Source organism: Mustela nivalis (genome assembly GCF_964662115.1).
Source record: "Mustela nivalis genome assembly, chromosome: 3".
Taxonomy (NCBI): domain Eukaryota; kingdom Metazoa; phylum Chordata; class Mammalia; order Carnivora; family Mustelidae; genus Mustela; species Mustela nivalis.
In genome coordinates, this window is record NC_139022.1 from 155,879,280 (window position 1) to 155,891,339 (window position 12,060).

At 38.6% G+C, this 12,060-nt stretch overlaps 1 protein-coding gene across 14 annotated transcripts in view; it reads left to right on the forward strand.

Annotated features, from left to right (window-relative positions):
* The window catches only part of DROSHA (drosha ribonuclease III), a 119,584-nt gene that overhangs the window by 80,591 nt on the left and 26,933 nt on the right, over window positions 1-12,060 (forward strand). For all 14 annotated transcript variants that reach the window (XM_082724516.1, XM_082724512.1, XM_082724505.1 and 11 more), the window contains 4 exons: window positions 2,955-3,014; window positions 4,364-4,463; window positions 7,842-7,944; window positions 10,299-10,369. In XM_082724516.1, the coding sequence (XP_082580642.1) occupies window positions 2,955-3,014; window positions 4,364-4,463; window positions 7,842-7,944; window positions 10,299-10,369 (334 nt within the window). The remainder of the gene's footprint in view (window positions 1-2,954; window positions 3,015-4,363; window positions 4,464-7,841; window positions 7,945-10,298; window positions 10,370-12,060) is intronic.

Below are 12,060 nucleotides of genomic sequence, written 5' to 3' on the forward strand. Positions count from 1 at the left end.
TTAAAAATATATACTGTTTAGTCACTCTTGGCTAATGGAGTAGCAGCAAAAAGTCTATTAAAAGCTAATATAAATTAGGTAAGACTAAGAAGAATAGTTTGAGGGCCTGATTAATTTCTTTCTTTTCTTTTCTTTTTCTCTTTCTCTCTCTCTCCTCCTTCCTCCTTCCCTTTCTCTCCATCCTCCCCTTCTCTGTTAAGCTTTTGGATTATGAATTCTTTACCACAGGCATAAGTCGTTCACTCTTTCTTTATCTCACTTTCCATTTTTGGCTATTAACTGCTTTCCAGAATGCCTTTTTCACATAAATAAAGGGTTTGAATCACATCTTTATTGCTCAAGTCTTTCTTGTTTTCTCCTAATTACATTTATTATTTTTTTTTAATTCTCAACTGTGAAGGAATGTTAGGGTGGAAGAATTAACTTATGAGATATGTGAGATAATATAAAATTGAACTCAAATTACCAAGTAGATAATTTGGTAGCTGAGAGTCATTTAATTTGTAAATAAATATTTTTTTTATTTTCCACATATACTGAAACCATAAGTTGACTTTAAATATGGAAACTAAACTGGCACCCAAGAAGTAGGGAACAATAAAAGATAGTATATAATTTTGAAATTAACTGAGTGACAAACATTAAATCATGTGGGGGTGGGGATGCAGGTGTGGGTGTGTGCCAGCATCGCTGGGGGCTCCAGCAGTTATGACAGGTACCCTGCTAACATTAAGAATGAGTAGGATTTGGGAGAAGTAGCATAGAAAAGACAAGCAGTAGTGTGTCTCGTAGAGGTTGGTTTACTAAGAGTTATAAATTGCTGTTGAAAGTAGATGAGGGGATGCCTGGGTGGCTCAGTTGGTTAAGCGTCTGCCTTCATCTCAGATCTTGATCCCAGGGTCCTGGGATCGAGCCCCACATGAGGGCGGGGGTGGGGGGTGGTCCCTGCTCAGCAGGGAGACTGCTTCTCCCTCTGTCTCTGCTAGTGCTCCACCTGCTTGTGCTCTCTGTCAAATAAGTAAAGTCTTTAAAGAAAAAAAAAAGAAAGTAAATGAAATGGGTGACTACTGTGGAACTAGATAAAAAATGGCCTTGAAAGCTAGGCAGGTTTGACTTGATAGTCAGCTATTGAAATTTTGGCGAAGATAAGGTTCAGTGTCAGAGATATTTGAAGAAGTCCCTGGAGTAAGGTGAGATCCTGCACAGGCCCAGTCCTGTCACTTGCCTTTGTTGCTTAGGTCCCGGGGGCCCAGTGTGCTCTCGTTTCCCTGTCATTTTTGTCACCATCCTTTCTGGTTTCCTCCTGTGGTTTGTCTCTCCACTGTCGGCCCTGAAACAGGCACTCGGGTTCTTTCCATATGTATCTTCGGATGCACATCACAGTCTGCTCTAACCAGAGTCTGGTATGTCTTCTCCGCTTCACAGAGCCGGCCCCCACTGGCTTCAACAGCGTCCTCAGCACTGCTGCATCAGTGTGCTCTCTGTATCTTACTTGAGTCTGTCTCTTTCTTGACACTTGCCTCCTTTTCTGCAACCCCTGGCCCCCGCCAATCCTCTCTCTGCTGGTTTCCCTTCTGCGTGACCTCAGGTGTGACCCTCCCCTGGGCTCAATCCTGGGACCCCTTCTCTCTAGCTGCATTCTCTCCCTAGGTAGTATCATCTAGTTCCATCACCTGAAGTTCTGTCTAAACATTGACCACTCTTAGAGATTTTTTACCAGCTTTGTTCTTGCCCATGAACAGCAAGTTAATATATTACTGGATTTCTGGATTTGGTTGTTTTATAGACATTTCAAAGCAAAGGTGCCTAAAATGCAACTCCTGCTTCTGCCCAAACCTGTTCCCCTTTTGGTCTTCCCCTCACAGTAGATGGCACTGCCTTTCACCCAACTGTGGAAGCCAAAATCTAAGCATTGACTTTCATTCTTTCTTCTCTCCCTTCCTCCACCATCACCTCCCCAGCCTGAGCCTCTCATGTCTCGCCGGATGGCCATAGTGTCCTCCTCAGTGCTTGTCTTCCCTGCACACATTTTTTTGCACAGCAGCCAGGGTGGCCTTTTAAAAACCTAAACCAGGTCATGCCACATCACTGCCTAGCCAGAGGTAGTGATCTGCTTGAGCACCAAGGGAAGCTGGCTGTGCTGCACTCCTGAGAGGCAGAGGGAGGTTGTCTCTGGATCAGCTTCCTGGTCCTTTCAGCCTTCCACTTGGATGTGAGGAACTCAGCCTCTGAGATGTACCTTCACCATACATGGAAGGTCTAAGTAGCGTGATAGGCTCCAAGGGGAGGTATTAATTTTGATGAGAGGAATCAGGGATTTGTAGAGAAGCAACATTTCACTAGACCTTGAGAGATGAGTAGGTTTTTGTGGCCCTGTGCACAGGAAGATGGTGGAAAGCTTCAGGGCGGATGCCCTTTTCAGAAAGTACCACGCAGTTTTGGGACAGGAGCCCAAAATATAGGTGGGAGAGGATAGCAGTGGATACTGGGACTTGAAAAAGTGGGTTAGGCCTCTTCTGAAGGGCTTTAGAAGCTAAGTTAAGTTTAGAGTTTGGGCAGTGGGAAGCTATTCTTGGAACATTGTACCAAACGGATTTTTCAGTGTTCAGTTGTAACTCATTAGAATACATTCTCCTTTCTCTCACCTACCTGAGAGCAGTGTGGAAAGATTCAGTTGTTAGGGTGATATCTCCTCTCTTTAAATCTGATTCTCGGGAGGGATGCCCCCCAGGTCAGAAGGCCTGAACCACATGGTAGGATAGAATGCCCCCTCCCTTCCCCAGTGTGTTTCTCATACCCCAGCTAAGATGGTGGCCAGTGCTTTTGATTTTGGGGAGTAAGGTGGGATGTTTTGATTACAAAAGGAGCTGAGTCTCATATGTCTTTTCTTTGAGAAGCGATGGAAGGCTTGTAAATGTTTCCTATTTTAAGTGATCTTTTTAATTCTCCTATAGGATTAATCACAATGAAAGATTGGAGTTCCTAGGTGATGCTGTTGTTGAATTTCTGACCAGGTAAGGAGGTTTTTCTGCTGTCCCCCAATAATTACATCTTCTAGGTAACATACTTACTATATTACCTTCTTTGTAATTAGCTAAATAAGGCATTGAAACACCATGTGTTTTGTCCCTCTGTAGAGCTTGAAAGCCACATGTCTGTGGCTCTTTCCCTGATAACGTGTACTCACTGACGCTGTAATGCACAAGATTACAAGATGAAAGGCCAGTGTCTTTGTCCTGTCAAGTTTATATTCAAGTTGCCACAGCCACAAGAGATCAGCTTGTCTTGGTCTAAATGCTTCAGAGCTTATATTCAATTTGTAGAGAAAGGGATGATATTTTAAAATGTCATTTCATTTTCTAGGATTTGTCTTTGATCCATTTCTCACTCTTTCCAATCTCAAGAGAAGTAAAACTTACAAGTAATATTAATGACAAGATTTTGGTTTGTGTATATGTGCATGTGTGTATGTATGCATTTATGTGTGTTTTCTCCCCAGAAGTGTTCTCATGTCCTTAATTTGGTGGTAGGGGTAGGAAAGTGCATTTTGTGTTTTTATACCCACATCGTTTCTGTTTTAAAGGGAGACCACACTTGCTTCTCTGGGAGCTGTCTTGAGCTATTTGTATTCTCTCTGGGTCATTGCTTTTCCCAAGAAGGACATAATGAGGCAGAGGGGCGGCTCTCCACACTTGTCCTCAACGGACACAGTAGAACAGGAGAAGTATAGCTGCCTTGATCAACAGTAGCACTTAAAGACTGGTCTGAGATTTAGGTGAGGCTGTTGCTGTCATGGTCCGAACTGGCTTTCCATGCAGTCTTCCTCCAAATCCCCGCACTTTCCTCAGGGCATGAGCAACCGGGTGTGCCACTCTCAGTTCTGTTCCTTTCCCCGTCAGCTCTGTCAAGGGCACACCACCACTGGTGCCCTGCCCAGGCTTCTCTGCAGGGGCCACACATAACGCAGCCTGAGCAAAGATACTTGTTTCCAGACCCGATTTCTGAGTGTCCCATAGCATAGCATTATGTGACCAGCCCTTCAGGTCTTTGTCGCCAGATTTGTCACAGCAGTCTTTAAACAGAAGTGAGTGTGAAAATATGAGTGAATGGTACTGTTTGCGTTTTAGCACATTCAGATACTGTGCTTACTGGGGGTATAGCTCAGTGGCAGAGCATGTGACTGCAGATACTTTAAGTTAACTTTCAAAGACTTCCAATCAAACCATTCAGTTTAGTTCAATTCAGCTTGATATCTACTGTGCACGTATTATGTGCCAGGCCTATTTTGATGACTTGGAGCTACAGACAGAATCTTGTGATGCATATTTGTTTACATGCCTTTTTTTTTTATTCCCCCCTGCAGTGTCCATTTATACTACTTGTTTCCTAGTCTGGAAGAAGGAGGATTAGCAACTTATCGAACTGCCATTGTTCAGAATCAACACCTTGCCATGTTAGCAAAGGTATGTCAAACATCTGACGTGTTTGTAGTAAAGTCTGAAATTTTCTTCTTCAGTCCTTGCATAATTTTGCATTTAAAAAAGTAACTGTTTAAGGTGTATTAAGAGTTTAATATTTTATAGACCAGGAAGGATTTTTTTGTTTTGGTTTTAAAGATTTAACCTTATTAGTTCTGTTACTTTTGTGGGTTTACCAGCAGCTAATGAACACCATGGTAAAGTAACTTGCTAACAGAAGAGGAAAAATTTGACAGATGTGTGTGAACAGAGTTAAACATTTGGGGAAAAGAACAAGAACAGAGCAAAAGAAATGAAATAGTTTGTATTTTTCCTCTGTGTAATATTTCGTATTATATTTGTCTTTAATTTATATTAATAAGCAGCATTATAGCTTTGATTAGAATATGCCTGCCCATTCATGCCCACAAGGGGCATTTTATAGATCTTTGAGAATCCCCAAACATCACAAATCCCAGTAATTAAGAGTTAGGGTTTAGGCTGTCCAGTTAGCTACATTGGCTTTATTCTTGACTAAGAGAACCTTTTCTCAATTTAGATTCATCGCAGACATTTTACTTATTTAAATGATCTCATTTGATATTCCTATTTCTATGTGGTGTTTTAGTCTAGTAAGTTGTAGAGTGAGTTATGGCAAACAGAACACAGGTGCTGGGATTGGCCATCAGGGTTTCAGTCCACACCCCTTTTTTAAAAGGGGGCCATAGACAAATTGTCTCTCCTGCAAATCTCTGCCTTCTCGTGTGCACAGTGGAAGTGGCGTTAGCACTTACCACACAGGTGGCTGTGAGAATCAAGGGAGATTATTGTTTGAGTTTTAATAATTCAATTTATAAAGTATTTGGTACACTCCCTGTTTGTAGTAATCACACAAACAGGTAAATAAATTAGTAGGAGTTGGTTGTTTTTATTGCTGCTGCTCCTGTTCTCATTATAAATTATTACATTTTATAGACCTGTGGGTTTATTCAGTAGTAGAGGAAACTGGCTCTTAAATCCCCCAATACCAGTGACTTACTGGAAGAGCTTTTTTGCATTTTCCTTGGTTTTTCCTTTAAGCATTTTTTTTTCTTCATTTTGATATAAATGTTGGAATTTGATAGACTAGATAAAATCTAGTTCTTAATTTGATCTTGCTAAGGCATTAAGTTTATTAAAAATGGTTAATTTTAGACTCTGGTTTTTATGTTTGCAAGAGTACATTATTTTAGGTAACATCATCGTCATCATAGTGATAGCATTTGAGAATGTAAATAATGACATGTTAATGAAAAACTGTAGGCAACAGGTATGCTTCTTGGTTTTAGCAGCTTTACCATGAATGAAATTCCACAACTCTACCTAAAATTGCTTTAGTGTGCAGTTGATTTAATTGTCAAAATGTTTCCTGATAGAGCACATAAATAAAGCATGGAAATACACGTGAATAAGTAGTTGTCAACTCACTCCCAATTTTTTTTTTTTTTCATTTTAAAATATAATGCAATTTTTCAAGCAATTGTGGGGAGGTTGTTTACAAAGCATGGAATATTGCCATAACAGGGAAACAATGTGACATATTAGGTGACGTACAAAGCCATGAGTTATTTTGGCCAGTTTCTCCCTTGAGCTGTCTATATGATCTTCCTTCAAATCCTGACATTCCCATGGCATTCAACACCCATCTGCTTCAGTAAAAGGCAATTGTAGGCTTTGCCCTTGGTCTAGACTATGGCTCTTAACCATCAGGGAGGGGGGCACGTGACAGAGGATTGCTGAGAATCTTTGAGAATCTAATGATAGCTCCAGCTCTCCAGACAAATGAACACTTCAATATATGTACCAGTTGAACATCACTCTCCTTTTTAAAAGTTCACTAATGCCTACGTGAAAATGCAAAGATGTAGAGCAAGGATTATGAAAAGTTCAAAAATTCATAACATTCCAGAATAGTTGTTTGAAATATAAAATATGGCTTGCAGTCTATTCTCAAACAGGGCTCCAGAGATTAACAAACAATTGGATTTTCCCAGTGTAGTTGTGAAACAGCTGAAATTTACATATTCTAGCATAAGCTCTTGCACTTAGGGATCAATTTTTTAAAAGAGGTGTTTTCTGCTGTTGCATTTGTGGTAGTCAAAACTCATTTGAATATATTTTGTACTCATGAATTCCTAGCAATGCGGAATACTGATAGCGCTTATGTCTTGTTTTTATTATCTGTATCTTTTCCCAGTCTAAATGGATATGGATATTTTTAGCATGCATACTGAGACACAAAAAATCTGAGTATCGTATCTGAGGACTGATGAGACTCATATTGTCCTAGGATGTTCATTGACTTGTGACTTGTTCCATAGTACGTAGCATGTTGGAGCTTAGTAAGAATTTATTGAATGGACTTATAGGGTAATGGAAACAGATTCATTGCATGCTTATGCAGTGTTTGTATTTTTCTCCTTTTGTGGAAAGAATTATGATTTCCATTTATTCAGTCTCAGGAGTTTTATTTAAAAAAATCATTCATACTGTGTCTAGTTCTCAAAGGACATGATTTGTACATTATAATACAGTAGGATAAGAAATAAACAGGTACTGAACTCAGAGTAAAGAGAAAATATGGTTAAGACAGAAAAAGGAAGCCAGAGGTAAAGTTCCTATACACAGATATATTCTAAGTCCTACACAGTTTCAAGATCTTGGCCACAAATTTGGTTCTAAACTTTTCTGATGCCAAATAAAAAAAAAGAAGCATAATTCATTACAAACAATATTCCTGGAGTCTGTAAGATAAATCCAACCCCATTGCTCAGAAGATCTCACTGAGCCTTAAGTGTAGAGACCTCATAAAGGTGACACAAGTACAAAGATAAAGAGCCACAAAAATCCTTACCAAATTAAAAAAGATATTTAGAGATATAAGGCATTTTGAAGTCTTCTGAGGATCCCCACTTATTCTACCACATAGAAATCTGTTCTGTATAGCACAAACATCAACACCACATAACTTGAGCATCAAACTTTGGGTTGTGTTTGTATCTCTCTAGACATGTTGGGTGAACTCAGAGCCCATGATCTTACAGCATAGTCTTTTTCCAGCTCAGACTAGTGCTTGGTCTGAATTTGGAATTAGACTCAGATCTGATCATTTCTGAACCACCAAAGCTGAAACATCAGAGTTCATAGAAGCCTGCTTGGGGAGAAGTTGAGGAGGGTTAAATCTGAGCCATTGACTCCCAATGAATGGCAGGCTAAACTCTCTTAATATACTGACACAAAGCCAATTAATTTGTAACCATTACTCCTAACCCCCAAGAGATGTGGAATTGTCACAGTTATGACTTTGCCAAATTTCTTTCTTACTTGTCATTTTGAATTTTGTAGAAACTTGAACTGGATCGATTTATGCTTTATGCTCATGGACCTGATCTTTGTAGAGAATCAGACCTTCGGCATGCAATGGCTAATTGTTTTGAAGCGTTAATAGGTAATTTTTCTTTTTATAATCTAGTTTCATACATATTTAAAATGTTTGGAGAACATATAAAATTCAGTGTGGATGGGGCGCCTAGGTGGCTCAGTTGGGTTAAAGCCTCTGCCTTCGGCTCAGGTCATGATCCCAGGGTCCTGGGATTGAGCCCCACATCGGGCTCTCTGCCCAGCCCCTTCCTCTCTCTCTCCTGCCTCTCTGCCTCCTTGTGATTTCTGTCTGTCAAATAAATAAATTTAAAAATCTTTAAAAAAAAAAAAAATTCAGTGTGGAGACTTGGGACAAAATTACTTGTTTCCAAAGCATGGGAAGTCCCTAGTATAACAGCAGCTTCGTTGTATTGTGGTTAGTGTAGCTTTTCCAGAGCGAGCATTCTTTCTTTCCTTACATTCCTAATGCCTGAATTGATGTCTGAGGTCATTTACATGTGTATTTAGTACGTGCTGAATTGAACTGAAGTGAGTCAATATGTAGGTGGATTACTTTCCAGATCTGATTCAGGATCACATGCATAAATAAACAGTAAATAGGTTGCTGATGAGGCCCTAATATGGGTTCGGTTTTTGTTTTGTTTTGTTTTGTTTTTTGCATTTTAAACCATTTACAAGATTTTCTCATTTAAGCATCTTGAAAACCCTGCATCTTTTAAATCCTAGGGCTTGAATCTGTATGACTAAAACCTGTTCACTCAAAGCAAGACAGAGGCAGGCCCTTTACTTCCTCGGTTTCTTTCTTACTGTAACTGGAATATAGTCAGCTGTTAGTACAGGAAAGTTCTGAAGAGTTAATTAGCTGGTGATTGCAAGTATGCTTTACAATGAAATGTTACAGTAGATTGACAATGCCTTGATTTTTTTTTTAAGTAAATGATTGAGTACATTTTATTTTTCAAAGGCCTTTGTACTTCCTTATCCATTTTCCTTCTTCCTTTGAAAATGAATATAAAAGCATCCCATTATAGTTTTGTGCTGATGATGGTAACAGGAGAATGTTTAATAATTATTATCCACGGTCTTTTCACAGCTATGTCTATTTTGCATACATATGTCTATTTTCAGAGAATTTGTCACATGGAATTACTGTGCTCCATACACATAATAATTTTGACAGGTAGTGTTACGGTTGGCTCCTGAGCCAGGCAGACGTGATTCAATTCCTTCTTGCTTTATTTATCAGCACTGTGACTTTACCAAATTACTCCATCAGTAACATGGAGGTAGAGTCACTACCTCACAGAATTGTTGTGACGATCTTAATATCCAGGCCTGGCAGCATCTAATTCAGAGTTGCATTTCCTCAAACCCTTCCCCAAATCACCTACTATGAACCCAAATCCTATAAATCTTCTGTAATACTCTCCTACTGAGGTGCCTGTGAAGGTAAAGGTAAGGATGTGAAAATGCTCTGCACTATGCCTAGGACATGTCTGGCTCCCAAACCATGATTACTGCTATCATCATCATCATTACTATTAGCATTATATATATATATATATATATATATATATATATATATTTAAGATTTTATTTATTTGACAGAGAGATCACAAGTAGGCAGAGAGGCAGGTGGAGAGAGAGAGGGAGAAGCAGGCTCCCAGCTGAGCAGAGAGCGCAATGCGGGTCTCGATCCCAGGACCCTGAGGTCATGACCTGAGCTGAAGACAGAGGCCTGACCCACTAAGCCGCCCAGGCCCCCATCATTATTTTTATTATAACTACAACTACTGATAAATAATAAATGTATTTATTCATCAAAAACCCTAGTGAAGAGTCTTAATATTTTACATTGAAAAATTCCTTTCTGAAGACAGATATAAAAATATGATTTCAAAACTATATGACAGCCTTTCTCTGGAGTTGATACCCAATTAAAATGTCATTTGATTTGATACCCAATTTAAATGTTAAATAGTTATTTCAAATTAAAGGAAAAGATTGTCCTGATTCTTATTTGTAGAAGGCTTCATTGATCTGAACTCAGATTTTATCAGATTTTTTTTTATGGTATGAAGCATAAACTATAAATAGAAAGCAAAATAAAATAAAACCTAACATGCTCATAAAGCTGGGGTTTGTGCATAGTTCCCTGAGTAAGTTCATACCCATACCCCTCATGAGGTCATATTAGACCTCTTTTTACTTAAAATACTGGATTTAGATTTTGCTAAACTGATTTTCATATTTCAGTCTAATTTATAATACAAATCCTGGCTAAAAACAGTTGCTTCTGGACTTGTCGATTTTTTTTCTAGAAGTGGGTTTTGGCTTGCCTTTTTGCTTTTTATAGGGATATGTAATTTTCTCTGAATATTAATGCAGCCTTCCTTTTGACATTCCCATCCTTTTATCTAGGAGCTGTTTACTTGGAGGGAAGCCTGGAGGAAGCCAAACAGTTATTTGGACGCTTACTCTTTAATGATCCGGTATTTATCTTGAATCATTTGATTTTTCTCAGTTATATATTATTACAGAAGATTTTATATCAGTTAGTGATTATGTTTAAAGAGAGTGTAGGAGAAACAAAGTCCCCGAATCTGCCATAGATGGTAGAGTTCAAGTACATCAGAATAGCTTACTTGGCTCTGTTGCAAATGGGAAAGTGCTGTGGCCACTTAATATGAGGGGCTTGTCTTTTACCTGAAACCCTGTCTCTCCTCTTGGCCACTTACAAATTAAATATGAATACTTTGTTTTATTTTGAAGTATCTTGAAGTTAATAATGATTTTCTGTTTTATAATCATTGGGTACCTACCCCATGCAGGCTTACTTGAAGCTATCGCCTTTTGGCTTTTCTCTTTATGATTTGTCTTTATGTAGACTAGATAAATGTATATTTATTTTAGAAAGTCAGTTCATAGGGAGTTTCTTATGGGCTATGAATAAAAAGTATGGAAGTATTTTTTTTTTCTTAAGCAAGTTATAGTTTAAGAACAAATGATAGATTCTAAAATAGTTTCTGTTGTTACTAAAGTATTAAGCTATTAATATTGCTATAGCTACCTTTTTAATCCTGCATGTAATAGAGCATACTAGATGCTTTTTGTACCAAAACAAGTCAATTTAACATTTAAAGGGAGAGGCAACTCTGTATTCCAAATTGAAATGTCATTATAATTGAGTGAAATAGCCCTCATGGAGCAATAAAGAACACAGGAAGCCAGTGTTTGAAGCCTTTCTGAAACCTTTAGCTTAAGTGGCTGTCAGATGTTATTACTGTATTACTTAGGATAGTTTAAAAAAAAGAATCAATAGTTTTGAAAAATGTGACCTGGATGATGTCTGAGGATTTGATTTTTTTTATATTTGTTTTTATAGGGATATGTGATGATTTTATGTGTGTGAATTCTCTCCAGCGGGGAATGTTATCTACAGATGTTCCCTGTCCCCCATTTTGTCCTACACATATAAATGAGTGTGCATCTTGATTTATATCTGTAGCAGATGGCGTGTATTTTAAGTCTTTTTCTCAAATCTTAAAATATCTTTGTTCTGGCCTTTATCTTTTGTTGGCAATTTCAGCAACCTCTTTACTTTTTTCCTTCCTCCAGTTTTGCCTTAAACTGGTCCCCCTTCCCCGCCAAGCACTCCCACCCTCTTCTGCCATCTTACCTGCCCCCCCATCCATTCTGTGTTCTTTTCCTAAATCATACGCAGTTATACCCTGTGGTTCTTAATTGCACCAGTTTTTGTTTAGATTCTTTCCTCTCTTTAAACTGCTTTTCTCCCACTTGTCTACTTAGCAAGCTTATCTTAGAGTTCCAGTAGCAAGTGCAATGCTGGCGAGTGCAGTGTTTAATAGATATTTGTTAAAGGAATGAAATGAATAAGTGAGTGAATGAAAAAGCAGAGTCTGAACACAGTCTTACAGATGGAACGGCTGAGATTCAGAATTCATTTTACTGTATCTCTTATGAAACTGAACAGTGCTTAGGAATATATGGTCTTTCCGTTTCAGTGTCTTCAAGTGCACACACTAGGACATTCTAAAGCATTTGACATCTCCACATTGGTTTGCATCTATTTGGTGTGGCGTGTCAGAGACACTGGTGAACCATTGAACTTTTTTTGCGTAATGGTGGTGTGAAAGTCTAATCAGCCACAGGCAGCCTGACA